General features: G+C 48.1%; 1 protein-coding gene across 26 annotated transcripts in view; it reads left to right on the top strand.

The window, feature by feature from the left end:
- TCF4 (transcription factor 4) overlaps positions 1–26623 on the top strand; it is a 104570-nt gene that overhangs the window by 25723 nt on the left and 52224 nt on the right. For 24 of the 26 annotated variants that reach the window (XM_032919662.1, XM_032919663.1, XM_032919661.1 and 21 more), the window contains 3 exons: positions 6919–6983; positions 14275–14404; positions 14776–14825. In XM_032919662.1, coding sequence (XP_032775553.1) covers positions 6919–6983; positions 14275–14404; positions 14776–14825 — 245 coding nt within the window. Of the gene's footprint in view, positions 1–6918; positions 6984–13420; positions 13512–13637; positions 13771–14274; positions 14405–14775; positions 14826–26623 lie in introns of those variants that run through there. The other 2 variants (XM_032919680.1, XM_032919679.1) reach the window with 2 other exon arrangements.

Here is a 26623-nt window from a genome sequence, read left to right as displayed (position 1 = left end):
TGGCGATGGAAAAGCTCCAGGATCCCAAATTCCATCCCGAAAGAAGGCAAGCAAAGTGGAAACTCCCTAATTGTGATGGATTTGCTGAGTTGCCCTCTTCCAACGGCGGCTCTGCTCCGATGCCAGATGGTCTCCCATGGAACATTGAACTTGTCAACTATAATGGATTATCTTGGAAGCAGCTTTTTGCTTGGAGCACTCGGCTCCTTCCTTGCGTTCCCCTCGGAGCTCCAGGCTTTGGGATGAAGGATGGAGCTGGAAAAGCAATGGAGACACATGGATTTGATGGCCCTGAAGAACATGACCTAGATGGCACCTATCTAAGGAGGCATTATCCCTGTCACTGACCCTGCGTGTCACATCCACTTAGATGTGTCTGGGCTTAATGGGTTGGGAACAGATTCCAAATGGAATGCTTAGGGATAATCAAAGCTTGGCACAGCGACTTGGTGCTGCTCGTGGTGGCCAAGGGATGGATGTTCTTCACGGGGACCTCCATGGAATCTCACCTTGGACACCTTGGACGTGGAGGGTTACTGGAAGTTAAGCCCCATCCAACCTGGATTGGAGCAATTCCAGGGATGGGGAAGCCCCAGCTTCTCCTTTCCAGCCATTCCCATCTCCCGCCACCCTCACTTCTTCCCAATATCCCATCTCAGTCTCCTCTCTGGCAGGTTAAAGCCATTCCCAGTTGTCCCATCCTTACATTCCCTTGTCCAAAGCCTCTCTCCAGCTTTCCTATAGGATAATCACCATTCCTTGGTGGCTTTCCATGTGTGAGCTTCGTCCTTCCAGCTCTGAAAGCATTGGAGAACGCGTCCTCATGTGACGAGTTCACGCTTGAACTCAGCCCGTATTCCCAAATCATTCCCAAAATGTGTTGGGAATCCTGTGTAATAAGCTGATGAGGGTGTCCATTCCCCCTGTTGGGAATCTCTGATGGGATGTGGAGGGATAGGATGCAGGCGCTGGGATGCAGGCACTGGGATGCAGAGGGCTGGGATTTGGGCGCTGGGATGCAGAGGGTTGGGATGCAGAGGGCTGGGATATGGAGGGATGGGATGTGAAGTGTTTGGATGCAGAGGGCTGGGATACAGGCACTGGGATGCAGGCACTGGGATGCAGAGGGCTGGGATCCAGGTGCTGGGATGCAGGCACAGGGATGCAGGCACTGGGATGCAGCACTGGGATGCAGAGGGCTGGAATTTGGAGGGCTGGGATGCAGAAGGGATGCTGGGCTACAGAGGACTGGGATGTGAAGGGTTTGGATGCGGAGGACTGGGATGTGAAGGGTTTGGATGCGGAGGACTGGGATCCAGGCACTGGGATCTGGAGGGCTGGGATGTGAAGGGTTTGGATGCGGAGGACTGGGATGTGAAGGGTTTGGATGCGGAGGACTGGGATGTGAAGGGTTTGGATGCAGAGGGCTGGGATGTGGCAGTGGGATGCAGAGGGCAGGGATGCAGACCCTGGGATGTGGCAGTGGGATGCAGAGGGCTGGGATGCAGACACTGGGATGTGGCAGTGGGATGCAGAGGGCTGGGATGCAGGCACTGGGATGTGGCAGTGGGATGCAGAGGGCTGGGATGCAGACACTGGGATGCAGATGCTGGGATATAGGTGGATGTAGATGGATGTAGGTGGACAAAGGTGGATGAAGGTGGACATAGGTGGATGTAGGTGGACATAAGTGTATGGAGGTGGATGTAGGTGGATGTAGGTGGACAAAGGTGGATGAAGGTGGGTGCAGGTGGACATAGGTGGACATAGGTTGATGGAGGTGGACATTGGTGGATGGAGGTGGATATAGGTGGATGTAGGTGGACATAGGTGGATGGAGGTGGACATAGGTGGAAGGAGGTGAATATAGGTGGACATAAGTGTATGGAGGTGGATGTAGGTGGACGTAGGTGGGTGCAGGTGGACATTGGTGGATGTACTTCAATGTAGGTGGACACAGGTGGATGGAGGTGGTTGTAGATGGACAGAGGTGGAAGCAGGTGGACATAACCAGTTGTGGCCTTTACATCCCTCCTTTAGTGATGGCAGTTCGTTATTCCAGGCTCAGTTCCTCCCTGGAGGGATTTAACTTCCTTGGCATTTTGATTCCCTTTGGACTCAGGCTTGGAATGTCACTTCAGACCTATTCCTGTTGCCTGCACGTCACTCTCAGGGCAAGAATCCTCTGGGATATCAAAGCCTTCCCTCCCTGAGCATCCTGCTTCACTCCGGGGGGTGATCCCATTCAAATCCCGGCTCCAAACCCGTGCCCTTTATCCTGTTTTATCCCAAACTTCCCTTTAAATCCATTCGATCCCGTATTGTCTGCACTTCCCGGCGAGCACAAAGCAGCACGAGCTCATTACCATCATACTTCCATTCCCATTGGATGAGCTCCTTTGTGATGGAAAATAACCCTTATGGATAAAGAAAGAAGGGACTTGGGAGTCTATATCCCGTTCCACACTCCTGTTGGGAAGGGATATATGGATAACCCAGGTCAAAGCCGAGTTCCTTTATCCCAGCTCCGCATCTCGCTGCTGTTGGAAGGTTGGAAAAGGAGAGCTCGGAGCTGCTCATCCCGGATAATGCCCATCAAAGGTTCCCATCCCTGTTCCTCACCATTCCCTGTATCCCAAGCACAAGTGCTGCCTGTTTCCATGCCACTTCCTGCCTCTGGCTTCCCAGGAATAAGGCAGGGAGCTGAGGGAATGCTGAGCTCGCTGTCACATAAAGGGGAATACAGCCTGAGCCACCTCATTGCCCTCATCCCAATCCATGGTTTTGGCTTCACTTCCTTCCTAAAATCCCCCCCCAAATCCCATTTTCCCGTGTATTTTGCCTCCATTTCCAGTTAGTTTTCCTTTCTTTTTTAGGGAATAGAATATTCCAAGTGTTTTTAGGTAGGAAGAAGCTGCTGCTGGCTCCTCGGAACATGATACATCCATGGCTCCAGGAGTTTATCCATTGCTCCAAGGTTATATCCCTTTCTCCGAGAGGAAGCTGCTTCTCCCTATGGAATATACTGTACAATGGATGGTCCAATATATAGTCCAATGATCAGTGAGGTTTTTCCTTGGATAATGGATAATTCCATAGGGAATACAGCTTCTACCTCTAGAATAGAGAGTAGAATAGAGGGGACAATGATCCATTTAGTTTTCCTTGGATAATTCCTAATTCCTTAGCAATTATAGCTTGATTTTGGGGATGAAATGACATGTGGGTATCCATTATATACAGATCAATATGGAATGGGAATGTTCATCCCCTTCCTCACTTGCTCCCAACTCTTATCCCAAATAGGCTCCAGCTCCATATTCGTTATCCCTGGTGTGATTTGGATGCTTAGTTCTCCTTTAATCCAGTGCTATCCATATGGGAATCACTCCTGCTTCCTTCAGGATGCATTTGGGACATTGGATATCAATGGGGATAATCCTTAATATCCCCAAAAGCTGGGAAAGCAGGAAAAAAAGAAGGAATTTAAGTGAACTAGAGCCGAAATTCACAGCTCTTACAATCCCACTCCCCAATACAAGCACTTTTTAGGGATTTATATCCCTTTCCATGCAGGTTTTCCTTCTCCAATCTAAGCAAGACCTTAAATCCCAAATGTAGAGCAGTGGAAATGGGAATTTTGGGTATTCCAGTGGAATTCATCCTCCCAAAATCAAATCCAAGCCCTAAATCCATGTGGATATTGAATTGAATAGGAATAGGGATAGCATCGTTCTATCTGCAGGCTTGCTCTTCCCACTAGGAATAAACCTGTCTCCCAGGACAGGGAAATTGGGAACGGGAATCACCTGCCTTGGATATTGCTGCTTTTCCACTGCAAACTGATGGCTATTCCCAAGCAAACAGCTCCTTTATCCATAGCTTCTCTCCGGGATGCTGCTTTATTCCCTGCCCTTAAAGCAAGCGGCGAAGGGCGGATATAGGGAAGAGGAGGTTGATTTTAGGGCAGATGTGGGGCTTTTGGAGGGATTTGGGGAGCGGAATGTCGGGATTCAGGGAAGAGGAGCTGCGTGGGGCTGTGGCTTTGTCTCTCCTTTGATTGGCATCTATTGTGTGGATGAAGCAAAGCTCAATCGATCGATCGGAGCACCCGAGCTTCCATGATCAGCTGCTTCCTTAAGGAACGCCATCCCAAAGCTTTAGAGCCCAACTCCAGCCATGGAGCTTTGTCGCAGGGGTAGGGATAGTCCTGCCACAGCCCTGAGCCATTCCTTCAGGTAGGAAAAGCCACTCAGGGGGTTGTGCTTCCTTTTCCTTCTCCTTTCTTCGCCCCCCCCCTCCCTCCCTCCCCTCTTTTGGAGCCGTTATTCCTTCAAACCTCTTGGAAAAGGGCGCTTTTTGCAGGCTTCCAAGCCGGAAGGAATCCAGGCAGGCAAAAATCCGGGCAGGATTAATGCTCCCCTTCTGCCTCTTTTGAGGAGTTTTAGCCATGGGGCTTGGCACTGCCACCATTGTCTTTGTGCCAACAAATATCCGCAGCGGCTGCCGCATTCTACTCCCAGAAAATTCCGCAGTGGATGCGTCGGGTGGCTCCGACGATCCCGTTTCAAGCCAGGAAGCCCCACACAACCCCTCTCGGAAGCAGCTTGACCTCATGGAGCACACAAAAGCCAACCTGGGGGGGGGGGGGGGGGTGTTGGAAAGGGTGGAAAACATTCCATACACACCCCCCAAAAAGAAAGTGGGAATGTGGGAATCGCTTTTGTGTGGAAGGAAGCGCCGTGTGGAGGCAGGGAATTTGGAGGCAGGGATGCAGCATCCGGGATGGACTCATGTTAAATGAAAGGGGTATCGAAAAGGTATCCCCCCCCCCCCCCATTCCTGAAACTGGGAGCTGGATGAGGATTAAGGGGCGCTTCCACAGTATTCCATCATTTTCTCCTTCCACACGGAGGACACATGGCTTTAGGCGGATTTTTATGCGCTGGCGATGGATTGTCGTTAGCTCTCCCCAAACCCCAGCGTGGAATTCCACGCGGGAACAAACCCCGGCCATTCCCTGGATGCGGCTCCATGGGGGTCAAGCCTTGGCGCCTCGATCCTCCCTCCTTCCCCTTAAACCTATGGCTGAAGGAGCGGGCTGCGGGGAGAGATGGCCGGAAAGGGGAAGGATCCCCCATTCCCGAAGCATTCCAAGGAGCACAATCGGGAGGCAGGAACCCAAAGCAAGTCAATCTCCCGCTGGCTGCTGTGCTGCTTTGGGTACCTCAGAGCCTTCGACAGAGTCCTGGCCGAGTGCCCATTGATGTCATGGAAACACTCAAATTACTGGGAATGATTCATGGCTCGCCTGTTCTCCTCTCTCTTTTTTTTCCTCCCCCACACGAGGAGAAGTGGGTTTTTAACCCTGACAAGTTGTCATTTGCAGCGGGGGGGGGGACGGGGACACGCACACGCACACACGGATTCCTTTTGTACCGGGATAACTACTTCTTCCCAAGTGAAATGAAGCCCGGAGCAAAGGGGATGAGCGGGAAGAGCAGGATGCGCCTTCAAGCTCCCATCTCTTCCTTCAAGCTCCCGTCTCTTCCTTCTCTTTCCCACCTATTACTTCCATTTCCTTTCTCTTTCCACTTAGGAATACCCCCCCTGCTTTCCATATCATAGCCATCCACATCCCAGCCTTTTTAAGGTGCTGGGAAGCAGCCCCCGGAATTGCGGCCCTGCCGAGCTCAGTGTTGGCATCGCCGTTCAAATGCTGGGCTCATCCGTGCTCAAGTTGCCATTCCCGGGAATGTCGTTGGGGTTTTGGAGTGGGTGAGCCCGTCCTTAGCTCTTCCCAGCAGGAAAAGTTGGTGGGTGTAGCGTATGGATTCCAAATGGATTTGGGGCTTAAGTAACTGTGTGGGAAACAGGGATGAGGAAACAAAAGGAAGCTCCTAAAGCCTGAAATCCTGAGGGAAAAGAGGAGTTTTCATCCCAAATCACTCAATAATGGTCAATTTGGGGCAAGGAAACACCTAAAAGGGTAAAAATACCCCAAAAGGGGACTTAATACCCCCCTAAAGGGTAATAAGACCCCTCAATAGGGCAATAAGACCCCTCTAAAGGGCAATAAGACCCCTCTAAAGGTCAATAAGGACCCCCAAAGGGCAATAAGATCCCTCAAGGGCATCCCAAACTAATCCCCTATATTAAAGGAAAAGCTGGAAGAGTCTAAATGTGGCCCCAGCATTTTGGGAATGATGAAGGAATTCCATATTCCTTTGTCAATTGCTCTGCCTCATCCTGAATCCTGATGATATTGATCCTTAGGGATGATCCTGGTGAGGTTTGGGAGTGTTGGGAAAAGGGAGACGTGGGAGGTTGGTGGGTAGAAGCCGATATTCCCAAATCATGGATTATAATGGCTTCAGTGGGCTGTCCCTATGTCTCTTGTAGGTGGCCCCACACAGCTACACCGAGCATCTCCTCTTAGTAACTGCTACTGGGAGCTGGTTGTGTCCCCCTGCCTGCCCCACCGAGTAGTAGGGTGGTGGGACAGGGTGCTTGGGTGCTCCCACCTTCGAGCAGCTCCTTAAATCCCAGTTCCTGGAAGTGTGTGGAGCAGCACGACCAAGAGGAGGACACTTATATCACATCTCCATCTTCCATATGGAAAAGTGTGGATCCCATTCCACGATCCATGGTGCTGCTTTTCCATCTGGAAACACCATGGGAATATGATAGTGGGAATAACATATAATCAGCTGTTATACCCTTGGGAGTGTTGAAGGCCAGGTTGGATGGGGCACCCTGCCCTAGTGGAAGGTGGCCTTCAAGATGAGCTTGAAGGCCCTTTCCAAGCCAGCCTATTCCATGATTCCATGATCTTTCTAATCCCATAAGGCATCAGGGAAGCTTTCTGCGCCCGTTGGGATGTGTTCTACACCTCCTCGCTCTCTTTTCTCTTCCCAGGTAAAACAGAAAGAGGGTCCTACTCATCCTATGGAAGAGATTCCAACCTCCAGGGCTGCCACCAGGTAAGCGGAAGCCTACGGAGCAGGGGGGGGTGGGATAACCACAGGGATAAATGAGCTTTCCTCTGGAAAACTGGGCATCTTGGGGATAAGCTCTGCCGTGAACAGATGGGCACTGCTCCAGCCCGGGATTTATGGGCAAACGAGGCCTTCAAGCTCCTGCTTGAGCTGAGCTTAGGCAGGAAAGCGGAGTTGGAGGATGTGGCTTCACTTCGTGGTGGCTTGGGTTGACCTGATGGTGATTTGGATTGACCTGGGGGTGGTTTGGGTTGACCTGGTGGTGGCTTAGGTTGACCTGGTGGTGATTTGGATTGACCTGGGGGTGGTTTGGGTTGACCTGGGGGTGGTTTGGGTTGACCTGGTGGTGGCTTAGGTTGACCTGATGGTGATTTGGGTTGACCTGATGGTCATTTGGGTTGACCTGATGGTCATTTGACCTGATAGTGGCTAGAGTTGACCTGATAGCAATGGGTTCTGCTAGTGGTGGGTTGATAGCAGCTTGGGTTGACCTGATGGTGACTTGGGTTCTGATTCTGGCTTGGACCAACCTGACAGTGACCTGCTAGCGATGGTGGCTTGGGTTGACCTGATAGTGATTTGGGTTCGGATACTGGCTTGGATTGACCTGAGAAGTGGCTTGGATTGACCTGATGGTGGCTTGGACTGACCTGAGTGTTCTGATGGTGGTGGGTTATCTAGGTTGATGTGATTTGGGTTGACCTGATGGTCACTTGGGTTCTCATACTGGTTTGGGTTGACCTCATGGTGACAGGTTGACCTGATGGTGACTTGGGTTGACCTCATGGTGGTTTAGATTGACCTCGTGGTTTGGATTGACCTGATGGTGGCTTGGGTTGACCTGATGGTGGCTTGGGTTGACCTCATGGTGGTTTGGGTTGACCTGAGGTTCTGGTAGCAGCTTGGGTTGACCTGTTAGCCGATGGTCAGACCTGTGTTGGGCTCTTGCTTGTCCCTTGCCCAGTGCCACAGCAGTTGGCTCTTCCCAACAGGAATGACACGAGTGGGACCACGCCATTGTATTCCTGTGGGAACGCTGTCACCATCAATTCCAGCTTTCCTAGGATCTGGATGATGTTGTGTGACAAGAGGCTTGCATTGAGGGATCCACATGTCTATGGAATGTCCCTTTTTGTTTGGGAATTGCTTTTGGCTGGAAGTCAAGGCCAGGAGGCTAAGGGCAAAGGCATCCCGAGGGAATCTTGCAAGGAAAACAGGAGGAGTTGAATGAAATGCTGGAATTCCAGTGGAACACAAAGGAAGCTGCTTTGCCTTTCCCTAAGTGCACTTAGGGAAAAGTAGGGAAAGAATCCTTAATATTCCAGGGTTTAAAGGGATCAACCACCAAAACCCCAACCAAAAGGGGTTTGATTTCCCTATAGGAAAGGGAAATCCTTGATCCCATCTTTCCTTCCCTATATCCATGGTCTTTTCCTCCTCCTCTTCCTCACTAACGGAGCCTGGAGACAGGGAAGGAGGCTCCAGAGCTTGAGTTGTAGGGATGGAGCTTCCCCTGGTGAGCTTGAGCTGGAGGAGGTGACCAGAGGAGGTGGCTTTGCCTTGCTTAAAGCATGATTCCAGGGGGTTAATTCCATAGGGAACATCATGCGCTGAAGCTTCCCATGTGTAACACTGTAGTAGGCCTGTAGTAAGTCCATTAGTGCTTTGAGTTGCAACAACCAGCAGAGATTAGTGCAGAAGACACACTTTTAACCCTCTCTTGATCCAAGCCAACTGCAGCACCTCAAGGTCTTCATCAGGGACCAAAGTGATAGGACAAGGGGTGAAAAAGGGTGGATTTGGGTTGGATCTAAGGAAGGAATTCTCACTGGGAGAGTGCTGGGACACTGGAATGGGTTGTCCAAGGAAGCTGTGAAAGCCCCATCCCTGCCAGTGTCCAAGGACAAGTTGGGCAGGGCTCGGAGCAACCCAAACCATTCCATGGAATGGCTTCTCTGCGCAACCCATTCCAGTGTCCCACCAGCCTCACAGGGAAGAACTTCCCAAGATCCCATCTCAATCCCTCTCGGTTTGAAGGCCACCAACGATCTTTAGGTGCCTCCTCAGCTATCTGAGGCCTTCCCCCTCTAACTGTTCCCACTTCCTCGCAATAGGGCCTGCGGGATGGAGGCAGCTCGTGGGGCCCATCACCTTGGGGTGCCCATCACCCTGTGGTGCCACCATGGTTGGACCTTCACGGACAAGCCCCACTCTTGATGTGCATTGAACCAGAGCAGCTGAACCACCCCCTTCCCCCTCTTCTCAGGAGCAGAAACCACATTACCCCTGCAGCAAGGCCTCTCTTGGGCCTCCCCATCTGGAGGCTTGGAGGCCACCACCCAATGGCGTAGAAGACCTCGTGGGGTGTCTTCTCTCACTTCCCCTTTCCTGTTTTGCTTTGGTTTCAGGGTTCCTCTTTCAGAGCCCTTCATTTCCCCTCTTAGCAACGGGTCTTCTGCTTCTCTCTGAGGTTGGGCTTGTGATCCCTCTCGATGTTCATGCTTAGATGCGACCCTCCCAGGTAGACAACCACCTCTGGAGCCTCCAAAGCAGCTTTCGATGTCCTCAAAGCAGCTTTTGATGTCCTCCCACCGCGTTCTCTGCGGCCACCACGTTGCAGGAGCCTCCAAACGGGTCCTCACGGCCCTCCACCCCGTTGGAGGAGCTTCCCACCTAAGGGAAGCCACAAAAGCCAGGTAGTTCCTGCAGCAAGGGAGCTTCAGCTGTCCTCAGCCTCCCCATCTCGCTGCAGTCTGTTCGGCACCAAGCGAGAAGTTCAGCTTGGAGCTGCTTTTTGAAGTTAATGAGAGAATGTCACCATCTGGCTGCGTGTTTCCAGCCTGCTTTTGTGTTCTTGCAGCTCCTTGCTGCCTTGGAAGAGGGGCTCCTGCTTGAATGTCAGGAGCGAACGGCTCGGCTTGCAAGAGGAAGCCGGGAATGCTTTGGCTTGGAAGTGACCCGCGAGCTCGGAGGGACGTGGGAATGGCTTGGCTTGGAAGGGAGCTTGGAGCTCTCAGGCCTTGCTCCACCACCGCCAGGGATGGACTTCTCCCTCCAAGCCAATGTGCCACCACCCTCCCAGGGAAGAACTTCCCAATATCCCATCGCAGCGTTAAAGCCATTCCCTTTGTCCTGGCCCTCATCCCTGTGCCAGCTTCTAGGAAGCTCGTTGCTTCCTAACACAACACATCCATCCCTTCTTCACCTCCTTGGCCTCTTCCCATTGGATTTGCTGCTTAAGGAGCTATCCAGGTACAACGTCCTCCACTCCTACCCTGCTCCGTGCGTGCCCCCTTGCTTCCGTGGTGCAGAACCAGCCCTCCTTGTGGTCCTTCAGCTTCAAGGCCCGCTTCTTCCTCTGCTTCCTTTGCAACGAGTAGTTGAGGTTTCACTTCCCTTCTCCTCACCCTTCCTGGTCCTTCACATCCGAGTAGGAGCTTTAGGATCTCACCATCCTTCCCAGCCTTACATGATGGTGATCCCCACTTCCTATGGGCTTTGCATGATGCATTCGAGGACCTCAGAGGGAGTTTAAGGTGAGGATGATGATGTTCTTCCCCTCCAAAATCCCTTTTTCCCATCAAAAAGTGGGATTGTTGCCTTCAAAGGGCTTGATATGCCAAGGAGGAACATGGGGAAGCGAGTGGTGGTAGGACATTCCCGCTGGATCATGGTGGAGGCCTTGCTGGAGCTGGCACAAAGCAGATCCCAGTGAAGTGGCTCTTCCCAAAGAGTCTTTGGGATGTTCCTTAAGGAAAAGCAGGCCCAAGCTGTTGTCTGCGCATGAATCCTAATCCTGGATGCATGGAATGGTTTGGATTACAACCTGGGCTGGGGGAAGGTGGCCCAGGGTTGGACCTAGAGCTTTAAGGTCCCTTCCAATCCAAAGCATTCCATGATCCATCCCTTCTCCTTACCCTTTCCCATCCATGCTGCCCCAGGCTGGGAGAAACCATGGGTGCAACCACATTTTGCATCCCGTCATTCCCATACTGCTTCCCAGAGCCGGGAACATCCATCCCATGGTCTCATCCGTCCTGTCCCCTATACACCACTGTCCATGCCTTTGGCATAGCTGTGCCTTGGGAATGCTCCCATGGGATCACCACCCACCACCACTTGGCACACGTTCAGCTTCAGCCCGTTGCATCCCTGCTGCCTGCCACATTCCCGGGATGAGGCTTGGGATCGCGGCGTGGAACTAAGATGTCAAATAGAAGCCCCACATCCAGCCAGCAGGAAAACCAAGGGATTTTTCCCTGTTTAGTCTTACCCAAAGCTTTTGGATTCGGGCTTTAAAGCCATTTCGGAGGAAAATTCCTCCTTTTCCTGCTCCCATCTCCCCTATTTCCATAACAAAGAGAGGAAAACGGAGCGTTTTCCAACTGTTTTCCACGAAGCTGGAAGTGCAATTTGGCTGATTTTCAGGCGCAAAGCACAAAGAGGCAGGTTTGCCATCGGAGGGGGTTTCATTCCAGGAGGGGGGAATATCGTATCCATATGGATCTGAAATTGTCACACGCCGCGCGTCTCGGCTCCCTCTCTGTCTTTGTCTCGTTATTCCGATGGCGGAGGCAGGATTGAGAGCTGCCTGCTTGATTTTTCGGGATGGGGAAGGGAAAAGGGCAGGATAATGCTTAAGAAACGAAGGAAAACCATCGGTTTTCTCCGTCCAGCTGCTGGGAAAAGGGATTTTTCCCCTTGTTTCTATTGTCCTGCCGGGATCGGGAATGACATCCCGGGATTTGAGCTCTTTTCCCCCACATCCCTCCTAAACACTTGGCCAAATCTTGGCTTTTAAACTCCTCCTTTATCAATAGCAAATATTAACTCCGATGCTTCCTCATTCCTTAGGGTTCCTTACGTTGGGAAGATGCAGTGTGGAGGAAGGCGAAGGTGGAAGCGGGGTTGTTGTCTCTCTTTGTTGTAAACCATTAGTAGCGCGACACCTCACGTATGTCCATTATCCTTTCAGCTGGGTTTAGCTCTACTTTTAGTGCTCGGTGGTGTCTCCTTAAGGAATAAGACAGCGGGAATAAGGGATAAGACATCCCTATCCCATAGCAGACAAAAGAAGGAGCTTTTCCCACGTCTGGATTGTTTAGCGATGGAGTTTGCCCACTAAAACATGAAGAAAGGAGGTCGTGGGAATTCCAAGGAATCATTTTCAGCTGGAAAAATGAAGTTCGTGGTGGGAAAAGCAGGTTTTCCACCAGGTTTTAAGTGTGGAGTAGCGAGATACACGCCATGGAGGAGCACCCATTGCACACCAGCCTTGGGTTTGGTCCATGGTTCCCTCTGGACACCCAGTCCCACAATGGGATTGGAACATCTCAGGTCTAGGATGCTGAAGGACCTTGAGGTGGATCCCGTTAGGACCTGGCAGCTCCGTGTCCCAATAGTACCTAAATCCATACGTTTGGGCTTCCCTTTATGCTGGAAAACCAGGATTTGGGTGGAAAACCAAAGCCACCAGTGGATTTGTGTGTGTTTTACGTGCGGTTCATCCCCAAGAGCTTGAAACGCTCCTTTAAATCCCGTTTTCCTCCCAAAATCATGGAGCTGGGATGCAGGAATTCATACAAGTGATGCTCTAAGTCAGCCTCCACCCCACAGGGATGCCCCACGCACAGCTCTGCCTTTATGGGAGCCGGGGCTCCAACCGCTTCCCGAGTGGATCGCGGCGTCGGGAACGCCGTCGAACTCCCTTTCTTTGCAGCACAACCCCCTTTTGCTTCCAGTAATGGCTTCCCAAGCATTTTCCTGCCGCTGCAAAGGAGCAGAGGCATTCCAGGTGGATGCTGGCTGGTGGAAGGGCAGGAAAAGAGGGGCGAAAGGGGCGCTTTGAGGGCCCGCATTCCCAGCCTCTCTCGGAGAGGCGCCTCAAAGCCACCAAAGCCCGGCAGGATTTCCAGCCTCTTTTCCTCCCAAAGCCTGGAGTTTTCTGGAATCAAAAGTTAGCTCGGCCTCTTTTCTCCGAGGAGTAAAAAGCTCTTTGAATTCCTGCTTTTCCAGCTCGGGCCTTCTATTTGACCAACTGCTTTTGAGCTCCAAGACGTGCCACTTTGTGGAGCTATTGAGGAAGCCAAAAGAGTAGCTTCACTTCCAACAAGGAGCCTTTGTTTTAGGGGGGTGACTGCCTTGGGAGACATTTCAGTTCTCAGCGGGTTAACCAGGGAACAGGGGCAGAGTCATAATTGGCCTATTTAGAGGCTTTTTGCATGTGAATAGTGTGTTAGTGAAGCATTACTAAGTCTGTTGTGAGTGACATGGTGATTAGAATTTCGATTAGGGAAAACACATTCCCTACTTTTCCCCCACTCCAGTAATTAGTTCACTCAGGGAAAAGTTGATTACAAGTCAGGAGAAAAGTTGGGACTTCGGGGAGGGGGGACTTCGCCTCCGAGGAGAGCAGCCCCGCAGGGCTCTGCGCCCTTCCACCTGCTTGGGCGCCTACACCTGGTTGGGCGCCCGGCGAAGGGAGCGCCGCGGTCAACGCTGAGGAGCGCTGGAGTAGGGCGGCTGCGTGGGGCACAAATACAACATTCCTTAAGGAATGGGGGGGGGGGTGGGTTTGAGGCCGACTCTCTTTCCAAATTGGCTTTTTGTCTTGGGAAAAGCTTCCCCCTTTACCACGGGGTATGTTGTTAGTTCAAGCTCCGGGGAGCAAGTGGCTCTCCGCAGGCTTGCGCCGCTGGTCTCGGTCGCTTCGAGGTGCTTTGGAATCCCCAACTCCTGCCCCCCTCAGTGATCCCGAAGCTCCCGTTTCCAGGTGGATTTCGAGCTTGCCAAAGCTTCATTTCTCTCTTTCATTCCCAGAGTGGAATTGCACCCGGCGCCGGGATAGACAATGAAGCTGTTTCACGCGCGCTGAAGCCACCGCGCTCTCGGCAGCGGGATTCATTCCTTCTTTTCCCACTTTTATGCCGGGAATATCCTATCTCAATTGCAGCAAAGCGACTAAATTCCCTTCAAATATAGATCTTACGCGCTCCCAAAGTTTGGAAGGGGCTGGAAAAGAGGGACATCACCCTCCTTTTGGTGCCTCGAGCCGGATTCGAATGGAATTCCTCCTTCCCTAAGCAAGGCAAAAACTGGGAATGTGGGTGATGTCTCCTTTAAAGCTTTGGCAGGTTCTCCTTGCCCGCGTTCCAGTGGCTTCTTTTTTTCTTTGCTGGGTTATTTTTAGGCGTGAGAAATAGCTAATGATGAGGAAAGTGCCTTTACCATCCCCACATCCCCACATCTACAACGTCTCTCTTTTTGCCTCTTGTAGCAAAGTCTCCTTGGAGGTGACATGGAGATTGGCAATCCCGGAACGCTGTCTCCCACTAAACCTGGCTCCCAGTACTATCAGTATTCTAGCAATAACCCCCGACGGAGGCCTCTCCACAGCACCTCTATGGGTGAGTGACTTTGCCTTCAACCTTTGCTTTGCTCCGCTTCGTCCGCTACTCCGACTTTGCTCGCCGTCGGGCTTAAAGGCGAGCGGCCGCCGGCGAGAGGAGGGGGTTTGGTGAATGGTGATGGGTAAAAAGCCTTCGAAAGCTACTTTTCCAGCCCCAAGCTGGTGAAGGCAAAAAGTCCTAACACTTAGCATGAAAATCTGGCTGGGTTTCTAGCGGTTTACTCGTGGTTTTAAGAGCGGTAGCATCAGCTCGCTGCTACCTGGGGCGAGCCGGCGGGCGGCAGCTGAGTAGCTGGGTCTATTTTCTCTCTCAGTGCACAAGCCCCCCTCTTTGCTTTATGCCAACACCCTTTTCCCTTTGTTTTCCAGAAGTCCAAACAAAGAAAGTTCGGAAAGTTCCTCCAGGTTTACCATCATCAGTAAGTACCACTCGTCTACTCGCTTCTTGCTCGCGCTCGCTGGCTCGCGGGGGGCTTTGTTTGCATCCAAACGGATCCAAACCTCATTCCCAAGGGGCTGGTAAAGCCCGAAAGGCTGAGGTGGAGGTAAGGAGAGGTCAAAGCCCCTCAGTGCTTGTTCCAGTTTGGAAGTGGGTCAGGAATGACACGGAGGGGACGAGCGCGTGTGGCTTCTGGGGACACTAAGATCCATCGGGAGCCGGTGTGTGGTACCTACACAGAGCGAGCATCCTTCCACCTGCCTTTAGCTTCTTTGTCAGGCTCCTGCCGCTTGTGTATTCCAAGATTTAGGAGATGTTTCCCTAGGTTTCAGCTCCGGGATGCGGGACAAATGGCTTTGTTTTCCTGGGATGGCTCTAAGCTGCGTTGCCGGGCGCTTCCTGCAGAGCCCAGGTGGCAACTGCTGGAATCCAGCTGTTGCCAGAGGCATTGTGGGTTGCACGGAGCTGGAAAATACCTGGATTTTCCTGCTCATTTCGGGAATAGCCTGAATTCCTCTTGGCGAGGAGGGTTCTTGGTGTTAGCCAGCGTGGTTTTAGCATCGAGCATCACATCGCCGGTAGCGTTCGCTCCCGAACTTGGCATTTCTCTTTGGGTTAAGGGAATCCTTTGTTTGATGATCCAAAGAATTCCTCATTCCCAGTTTTATTACCAGGGTGGAAAATCTGCGTGCCTTTCTTTTCCTCTCCCAAAGCGTATTCTAAACTACGGAGAGTATTTACTACCTAATCCAGAGCTATAGCAAATATAGAGGGTTTCTGAGAAGCGATGCGACGTTGGAGTAACTAAAGAGTAAAATGTTCAGGGATTTATTTCCTTCTAGGGTTTTCCTCCTTTTTTTCCCCTGTAAAACCACAAACCCCACATTTTCTCCTCAATCCCTATAAATAGGAAACAAAAGGGATGAGATTCCCTTTCAACTGCACTTGTTTTATCCCTACATCTGCTTCTTAGGAGCGAGAAGGAAGCGCGTGTGCGATAGGAACCGTGTGGAATCTCAGGTGGGATTTAGGGGGTTTTATTCCCTAAATCCGGGTCAATTTTAGGCTGAAAAAGGCATTTTTAGGGATGAAGAGTTAATTTTAGGAGGGGTTATTGTAAATCGTACTGTGTTGATAGGAAAAGAGGGAAAGATGGGATTTAATCAGACGGGGTGTTGTGGTGTTGGGAGTGAAAATCAAGCATGAATGGGAAGAAATAGGGATAGAAATGGGAAGAAACAGGGATAGAAATGGGAAGAAATAGGGATAGAAATCCAAAGAAATGGAAATAGGAATTTAAATGAATAGAAATAGGAATTTAAGTAGAGAAATAGGAATTTAAATAAAGAGAAAGATGGATTTAAAGGAATAAAACCTGAATTTAAAGGAATAAACCTGAATTTAAAGGAATAAAATCTGAATTTAAAGGAATAAAACCTGAATTTAAAGGAATAAACCTGAATTTAAGGGAATAAAACCTGAATTTAAAGGAATAAACCCTGACTCTAAAGGAATAAAACCTGAATTTAAAGGAATAAACCGGAATTTAAAGGAATAAAACCTGAATCTAAAAGAGTAAAACATGGATTTAAAGGAATAAACGTGAATATAAAGGAATAAACCTGAATTTAAAGGAATAAACCTGAAATTAAAGGAATAAAACCTGAATTAAAGGGAATAAATCTGAATTTAAAGGAATAAAAGCTAGATTTAAAGGAATAAACCTTAATATAAGGGAATAAAACCTGAATTTAAGGGAATAAAACCCGTATTTAAGGGAATAAAACTTGAATTTAGAGGAATAATACCTGAATCTAAAGGAATAAACCTGAATTTAAAGGAATAAACCTGAATTTAGAGGAATAAAACCTGAATTAAAGGAATAAACCTGAATATAAAGGAATGAACTTGAATTTAAAGGAATAAAACCTGAATTTAAGGGAATAAAGCTGAATTTAACCAAAAAACCCTGAATTTAAAGGAATAAAACCTGAATTAAAGGGAATAAACCCTGAATTTATAGGAATAAAACCTGAATTTAAAGGAATAAACTTGAATTTAAAGGAATAAAACCTGAATTTAAGGGAATAAACTGGAATTTAAAGGAATAAAACCTGAATTTAAGGGAAGAAAACCTGAATGTAAAGGAATAAAACCTGAATCTAAAGGAATAATCCCTGAATTGAAAGGAACAAACCTGAATTTAAAGGAATAAAACATGAATTTAAAGGAATAAACCCCTCAATTGAAAGGAATAAAGCCTAAATCTTCACTACAGGCATAAATCAAACCAAATCCATGTTGGAAGTGCTTGGAATAGCGCAGTTCTCCTTGTAAAGTGGTAGTAAAGTGTGAGATCCGTGCTCTTGAGCCCAAGTGAGGTCCCTACCTGTGTGGTTTCAATTGCTTTCACTCCGTGTATGCTTGGAGTTGCCTTTTGCTCCGACTCCTTTCGAGCACATCTCTTCCCGGTGGGATTTAAGGAATCGGATTCTCCTTGGAGCTGGAAGTGGGCTGAAATTGGAAGTGACTTGAGGGCGCTTTTCCCACCACTTCCCATGCTGGAGCTTTCCTTGGGAAGGACAAGCTGCCTGGAAGTAACCCGGAGCGCGGCGGCGGGCCCCGGCCCCGCGCTGAGGATGCGGCGCCCCGATTCCTCCTGGCAACCAGCTCGGCATTTCTATGGAATAATAAGGAAGCTCAGGAATTACACTGAGGTTTTGTTCGGTCATTAGCAGGGAAAAACATCCCCCCCCCTTTCCCCAGCACCAATTTCCAATAGGGAAGTGACCAGCTCAGGCCATTCCCAGGGATATTTGTGCATCCATGTTAGAGAAAAGGTGCTTTGATCCAGTGGGAATGAAATGTCGACGTGTGGGGATTTCTAATAATCATAGGGAATGCTTCTTCCTGGAAAAGGAATGATGTTTATCACCTCCTGAGCTCCAAGAGGAGCTTCCTTGAATTTTGGGGGGGGAATACTGTTGTGTGGCATGGGAAGATTCAGCTCAACTCTCTGAATTGCTTTAACGTGATGTTACCGCCAAGTACAATGCACTTGAAAAGCTTCAATCCCTTTCAGTGGGGATGTGAGTGAGTGGAAAAGCGAGTATCCAAAGGTATTCCCGACTATTTGCACCCCCCCTCGGTATTCCAGGAAGGATGAAATGAAAACAGAAGGGAATGGAGGGGAATGGAAGAGTATTTCTGAAGGAAAATCAGCCTTTGGAAGGCTGAAATATGTGGATCTTGTGGTCTTCATTCAGCCTCAATCCTGTATTTACTTGGGAATATGGGGTAGATTTGACTGGAAATATGGGATATATTTGATTAGGAAGATGGGATGTATTTAATTTGAAAGATGGGATATATTTGATCAGGAATATGGGATATATTTGATTGGAAATGTAGGATATATTTGATTGGCAATATGGGATATTTGATTAGGAATACGGGATATATTTGACTGGAAATATGGGATATATTTGGGAATATATATGGGAGATATGGGACATTTGATTTGAAATATGGGATATGTTTGATTAGGAATACGGGATATATTTGACTGGAAATATGGGATATATTTGGGAATATATATGGGAAATATGGGACATTTGATTAGAAATATGGGATATATTTGATTAGAAATATGGAATATATTTGGGAATATATATGGGAAATATGGGATATATTTGATTAGGAATATGGGATATATTTGATTAGGAATATGGGATATATTTGATTGGAAATATGAGACGTATTTGATTAGAAATATGGGATATATTTGGGAATATATATGGGAAATATGGGATATATTTGATTAGAAATATGGGATATTTGATTGGAAGTATGGGATATACTTAATTGGAAATATGGGATATATTTGATTAGAAATATGGGCTATATTTAATTGGAAATATGGGATCTATTTGATTAGGAATATGGGATATACTTGATTGGAAATATGGGATATTTGATTGGAAATATGGGACATATTTGATTAGAAATGTGGGATATATATGGGAATATATATGGGAAATATGGGATCTATTTGATTAGGAATATGGGATATACTTGATTGGAAATATGGGATATTTGATTGGAAATATGGGACGTATTTGATTAGAAATGTGGGATATATATGGGAATATATATGGGAAATATGGGATATATTTGATTAGAAACATGGGATATGTTTGATTAGAAATATGGGATATATATGGGAATATATATGGGAAATATACATATATGGGATAAATATGGCAAAATATGGGATGTATTTGATTAGAAATATGGGATAGATTTGATTGGAAATATGGGATATTTGATTAGGAATATGGGATATACTTAATTGGAAATACAGGATATATTTGAGTAGAAATACAGGATGTATTTAATTGGAAATATGGGATATATTTGGTTGGAAATATAGGATCTATTTGATTAGGAATATGGGATATACTTATTGGAAATATGGGATATTTGATTGGAAATATGGGATATATTTCATTAGAAATATGGGATATATATGGGAAACATGGGATATGTTTGATTAGAAATGCGGGATATATTTGATTAGAAATTTGGGATATATATGGGAATATATGTGGGAAATATGTGGGGTAAATATGGGAAAATATGGGATATACTTGATTGGAAATATGGAATATATTTGATTAGGAATATGGGATGGATTTGATTGGAGATATGGGATATATTTGATTAGAAATATGGGATATACTTCATTGGAAATATGGGATATTTTGTTAGAAATATGGGATATATTTAATTGGAAATATGGAATATATTTGATTGGAAATATGGGATATATTTGATTAGGAATATGGGATGTATTTGGGAACATATATGGGAAATATGAGATATATCTGATTGTAAATACAGGATATATTTGATGAGAAATGTGGGATATATATGGGAATATATATGGGAAATATCATATGTATGGGATAAATATGGGAAAATATGGGATATACTTGATTGGAAATATGGAATATATTTGATTAGGAATATGGGATCTATTCCTTGAGACATATGGGATATGTTTGATTGGAAAGATGGGATATGTTTGATTAGGAATATGGGATGTATATATTTTGAAATATGGGTTGTATTTCAGTAGGAATATGGGATATATTTGATTGGAAAGATGGGATATATTTGGGAATATATATGGGAAATATGGGATATATTTGATTAGAGATATGGGATAGATTTGATTATAAATACAGGATGTATCTGATGAGAAATGTGGGATATGTATGGGAATATATATGGGAAGTATAATACATATATGGGATAAATATGGGAAAATATGGGATATACTTGATTGGAAATATGGGATATATTTGATTAGGAATATGGGATATACTTGATTGGAAATATGGGATATATTTGATGGGAAAAATAGGATGTATTTGGAAATATGGGATATATTTGATTAGAAATACAGGATATGTTTGATTAGGAATATGGGATATATTTGATTGGAAATATGGGATATTTGATTAGGAATATAGGATATATTTGATAAGAAATGTAGGATATATTTGATTGGAAATGTGGGATATTTGATTAGGAATATGGGATGTATTTGATAAGAAATATAAGATATATTTGGTTAGGAATAGGGGATATATTTGATTGGAAATATGGGATATATTTGATTGGAAGTCTCTAATTCTGCTTTAAAAGAGGCAAAACCCTTCCCAAAATCCAGATTATATTGAGGTTATGGATTGTAGCCCGGGAATTCTGCTGCTGGATGAGGTATTAAATGAGCTCCTAATAGACTTCGGTTGATAGAGTGGGAATACTGAGGGTTTTCCCGTAGGATCTGGCTATTCTCTCCTTTTCCATGTGATTTATGCAGCGATTTGGAGGCAATTCCATGTGGGAACATCTCAGGTGCATCCTGATGGTCTCAACCACAGCTCATCACCATAGAGACAGAGCTGGAGCCGAGCTGGGGCTGAACAAAGACGTGAGCTTGGGTGGTGCGCGTTGGGATGGGCTTTGTCCAACGCGTTCGGAGCCGCTCCCGTCTCGGATCCTTCAGGAATTGGGTCTTTTGTTGGGATAAGGGGGTTTATTGGGACCATTTCACAGGAATTCCAGGTCGGAAGACACCTCAAGGATCATTTAGTCCAACCTTTGGAGGCAAAGCATGACCTAGACTAGATGGTCCAGCCCCATCTTCCCAGTGTCCATCAGTCAGGAGCCCATAGCTTCAACCTGAAGCCTCCATCCATGGAATGGGGTATGGAATGAGGGGGAAAAAGGGTCTTTTAATGGGAAGAACTTAACTTAAGGTGGCCCCTCATAGCCTGGAGCATCTGCTCGTGGTTGTATGGATGAACACGTGCACCTCGCTAACCAGGCACGTAAGGAGGTGTGTAACTCAGTTGTACATCCTCCAAGCCAGGTGGCTCCTCTTTTAGCATCCTGCTTGGTTCCACAAGTCCTGGAGGACATTTCTCCATAGCTTTATCCTCATTCCCATGGGAAAAGCCTTGATAACATCACTGGGAGGTGAATCACAGGATATCTTCAGTGTAAGAAAGCACTTGGAGAGGGAATGATGGGTGTGTTTTTTAGGCCTCCTGGTGTATCTAAAGGTGAAAGATCCCTGCAGAATTCCCACAATTCTAAAGATCTCGGGAATTTAGACTGGAAAGTCCAATTAAAATCCCAAATTTCAGAGTTCTGCCCCACTTTTAGGAGCTGGAAACGGAGCTTTGGGATTACTTGGCGGGGGGGGGGTTGGATTTAGCTTGAGCAGAGACTCCCTCTTCAGAGGGCTGCGGGTAGTGCAGAAGGAGCTTAATCCTTATGGAATGCTGCTGTTGGCCACCAAAGCCACAGGATAAACCAGGCTCAAACTTCACTGTTTTTAAAGGAGGTGCCTAAAAATGGCCTTTTTGAAGGCAAAAAGGGGCCGATCCCTCAGCTCCACTTTGGATGCTGGCGGTATCCCGTTATCCCTCCATTTCCAAGGATCACAAAAGACACTCGATGTAAGGAATACACCTAAACCCACCCAACGTTTCACCTCCAGCCTTTACTATTCCCTTCCTTTCGCTCTGGAATTCCCCTTTTCCATGCGGGAATGACGCTGTCGCACGAGTGGCAAACCCGGCGCTTGGTGTTTGCTCTTGGAATTGCTGGATAATAGGTAGGAAAAGGCATTTGAAGCTTAAAGAAGAGCTGGAATTCTGCGGGTAGTAATTTGCTTGTAGAGGCTTTGCAGTCCTATCTGCACCTTGTGTTCACTGCAAGCAGCGCCTTCCGCTCTCTGCTTAGCACAATGCAGGGCAGAAACATTGCAATCCTATCTTGTAGCAAGCTTTTCCAGCATGGATTTGGGAAAGGATGGCTTCTGGAAGGGGGAAGGACTTCTTTTCCTTGATCCCATTTGCTTCCAGAAGGGATTGGACATGGGATGGAATGGTGAGTTGAAGCTGGAAAAGCAAATCGCTGCGCTCAGAGGGATGTTTAACGGAGTCTTTGATGGGGTTATCCAAGGAACATCAAGTTTTGCTTGGATTTAACTTTAAACTCACGTAATAAAGGAGCAAAACACCAGGATCGAGGGAAAAAAATCCCACAGGAAGAGTATTAAAGTTGTTAAATCCTGGGATCATGGAGCGGTTTCTGTTGGGAAGGACCTAAAGCTCCTCCAGTTCCACCCCCTGCCTATGGGCAGGGCCAGCTCCAGGCCCTCCTGACAGCTTCTTGGCACAAAGCCGAGGTTTACAAAGCCTGGCTGTGGGCTTTGTATTGTTAACTTTCTTTTCCATGGCATTCCAATGCTTTTCCACAGGCCAAACAAGCGGGGAAAGTCAAGTCGAGCGCGGTTCAAAACCCATCAACGCGTGTTCGTTTGGCTTTATCCCTCCGGGATAACGGGATGGGCTTGTCGTGTCCTGCTTCCTAAGCTGCTCCTAAACTGCGCTCACCCGCTTTCCCTACGGAAAAGCCTACAAGGAGCCCCTTTTCCCATGTTTTGTGAGGCTCCTGCCAGCCGTGCCCATGCTCCGGGGTTTTACATGCTCACATCCATGGGCTGTGTGGTTGGTGCATGCGGGTGTGATGTGGATGGGCTTAATCTCTGCCTAAAGGGGCTTAATCTCTGCCTAAAGGGGCTTAATCTCTGTCTATGGGGTTTAAACTCTGCCTGGGGGGGGTTAATCTCTATCCACAGGGTTTAATCTCCACCCACAGCATTTAATCTCTGCCCATAGGGTTTAACCTCTACTCACAGGGTTTAATCTCTGCCCATGGGCTTTAATCTCTACCCATGAGGTTTAGTCTCTACCAGTGGGGTTTAATCTCTGCCCATGGGGTTTAATCTCTCCCCATAGGGTTTAATCTCTGCCCATGGGGTTTAATCTCTATCCATGGGGTTTAATCACTCCCCATAGGGTTTAATCTCTGCACATGGGGTTTAATCTCTGCATAGGGTGGGGTTAATTTCTACTCATGGGATTTAATCTCCTATCTTTGGGGTTTAATCTCTATCATTGGGGTTTAATCTCTACCCACAGGGTTTAATCTCTGCCCTGGAGGTTTAGTCTTTGTTTGGGGGGAGTTTTAATCTCTGCCCATGGGGTTTAATCTCTGGGATGAGGTTTAATCTCTACTCGTGGGGTTTAATCTCTCCCCATTTGGTTTAATCTCTACCCACAGGGTGTAAGATCTATGCATGAGTTTAATCTCAACCTATGGAGTTTAATCTCAATCCATGGGGTTTAATCTCAATCCATGGGGTTTAATCTCTCCCCATGGGGTTTAATCTCAATCCATGGGGTTTAATCTCAATCCATGGGGTTTAATCTCAATCCATGGGGTTTAATCTCTCCCCATGAGGTTTAATCTCTCCCTATGGGGTTTAATCTCCACCCCTGTGGACAGGACCCCTCCCAGCCCCAAAACCACACTAAATGTGGGGATGGCACCACCACAGGCGCTTCCCCCACTCCGACCTCCCTACTCCACGGATACTACAGCCTTCAAACCTCTTGTAGTTCCTCTTTTCCCCTCAAACGACAACACTTGGAATGCTTTAGGTACCGCAAAGCCCCTTCCCAACATCCCCCCTCACCCCAAGCAGACCCCCCCGGGAAGCTGGAGTAACTTGAGCAAGACGCACGTACTACAGGTGCTTCAGAGGACGAAACCATCAGTCCCTTGCCCAACGGGCGTGCAGCCGGCTGCCTTCATCCCGGCCTCGTCTGCCCTCCTCATCCTTGCCCCCCAACCTCGGGGCTGGGCGGCCGAGCTTCCAAGCTTCCCCCCCCTTGCTTCCAAGCCCCCTTGGGCAATAGCGGGAGCGCCTCCCGCCCAGCGGCGAGCCTCCCGGTCGCTCTGCACCCCCTCGTTTCTCTACTCACAGTTCATTTCTGATTCAGCGGAGGGTGTTTTTGCAGGAAACACCCATTTCACTTCTTGACCTAAGAGCATCTGTTAGGCTTGTTTTTTCGAGGCCTACTTTGGCATTCTGGAAGTGTTAATGGCTTTCGAGCTCTGTTGAATGCTATTTAGGGATATTTATGATCACCTCTTGCTTACTCCGGGTAAAGTGTGGTGGGATTTTGGTTGGCGAGCGAGGCAGGGAAGCAGGGAGATGAGGAAACAGATTGCTTTCAACATGTGCTTCCTGTGACAGTAAAAAGAACAAATTAGATGGAGCACTGTGCAGTGAATGCAGAAACGGTGACGTTGGAGCTTCTGAGAGCTTCAGCTTTAAGCCTGGCCTAAACCGAAAGCCCGCAAGCCCAAAGCCGGTTGTCTCCCGAGGGATTTTCCCCTTCCATTCTGGCCTTTTTCCCCGTTACACAGAGTAAAGTTGCTCTTTGGATGCTCTTTCCTCATCCTCAAACACTGGCTGCGCCATCCCTGCTTCAGAGCCAGGTTGGACGGGGCTTGGAGCAACCTGGTATAGTGGAAGGTGGAACTAGATGAGCTTGAAGGCCCTTTCCCACCCAAATTCCATGATTCCATGATCCACAAAAGGAGGAAGGGTTTGTACTACATGGATTCAAATTGGAGTAGAATTAATCCTTACTAACTGGGGCTGCCCCATTCCTGCTTCAAGGCCTGGTTGGACGGAGCTTGGAGCAACCTGGGCTGGTGGAAGGTGGAACTAGATGAGCTTGAAGGCCCTTTCCCACCCAAATTCCATGATTCCATGATCCACAAAAGGAGGAAGGGTTTGTACTACACGGATTCAAACTGGAGTAGGTTTAATCCTTCCTATAAGCAGCATCACACGAGTGGTAGAAATCAAGCTCCTACACGTGGTCCCACCCCCCGATGAGGACCCTCAAGGGTCGCCTCCAGGTCCCATCCCTCCCTCTGGGTCTCATCCCAGCATCCAGACCCCATCCCTCCGGGAAGGCTGGGGCCTGCTGGGCTGCCTGGCTCTGCCCCAGCATCCCGGAGCTGCTCCGGGAGACGGGAATGTGCCGACGAGGGGCCTCGGCACCGCGTCCAAGGTGGGAGCGGGAGCAGCGATTCCCGAATCCTCTCCTGGTTTAATGCCTTTGTTTTGGGGGGAAGCAAAAAGAGGGAAAAGGTGAGAATTCCTTAGGCCAGGAAGCAGCCTGGAAGGACTTGCTGGGATTTCCTTTGGATTTGACCCGTGCCTCAGTTTTTGGCTGCGGCGGCAGCTCCAGCTCCGTCTCAGAGCTCGGAATCCGACTGGATTCTCCCTGGGAATAGGGCTGGAAGGCAATTCTGGCCCGGGAAACATATTCCCGAAGAGCTTTCTTCCAAAAGGAAATCATGGCATGATGCTTATCCATTACTTTTCTACCGGGGGGGGGAGAAATTCCGGATTTTAGGGCAGTTTTCCACCCATCTCCTTGTTTTCCATGTTTTCCTCACCAAATGCATCTGGAAGTGCATCGAAGGCACTTCTTATCCACCTCCTCCCAATTAGTTCCCTCTTAGTTTGAACGATTCCCAGAGATTTCTCCCACATAAAACCTATTCAGGTGGAAACGGGAGCCGGGACGGGCAGTTCAAATCCACATGGATCCAGCTCCCAAATCCTGGAATATTGACCAATTGGGGGGGGTGTTGCAGGGAATGAGGCCCGGAATACCCTGCGCTTGCAAATCAGCGCCTATCTGCGAAGTCTTCCAGAGGTGGATGCGTGGAGAGGCGACGGATGCGCTTTGGGAATAGGAGAGGGAATATTTGGGAAGCAACAGGTTGGCAAAGCTCGACTTTGCCGCCGGTTTGGCCTCCCCCCCCCCCTTCTTCTTCTTCTTCCCGAAGAAACAACTTCCCTTTTCCCTTCTATTTTCACGGCTCTGTTTGTGCAAAATTTGGAGACTCACCATAAGGGCTTCTTTGCATTTTTAATTTAGTAACTAACAGATGAATACATTTGCATATTAATGAGTTGCAGATTAAATCATGCATACATAATTGCCTCCTTACTGTGGTTAATGTTTGTCAGAAGCTCCAGCCCTTCCTTTGATGGATGGCGAAGGCGAGCTTCCAATTTGATGGAGCCCCTTTTGGCTTCGGCTCGCTCCTCCGTGCCTTCGTTTCGGGAGGAAGCGGGAATTCTTACCCCCCCCCCCCCCCCCCAACTTCCCGATTCCCACTTGCTCCAGAAAGATGGAATAAAGGTGCTGAGCCCTTTGGAGCAGCAGTTTGCCTTTGCCTTGCACCAAGGCATTTACTATTCATAATCATTAATGCATCTCCTAATTATACAGCATATGTCTGTTAACCCCGTCGGCGCCG

Source organism: Strigops habroptila, chromosome Z (assembly GCF_004027225.2).
Source record: "Strigops habroptila isolate Jane chromosome Z, bStrHab1.2.pri, whole genome shotgun sequence".
NCBI lineage: Eukaryota > Metazoa > Chordata > Aves > Psittaciformes > Psittacidae > Strigops > Strigops habroptila.
This window is presented reverse-complemented; position numbering and strand designations above follow the sequence as displayed.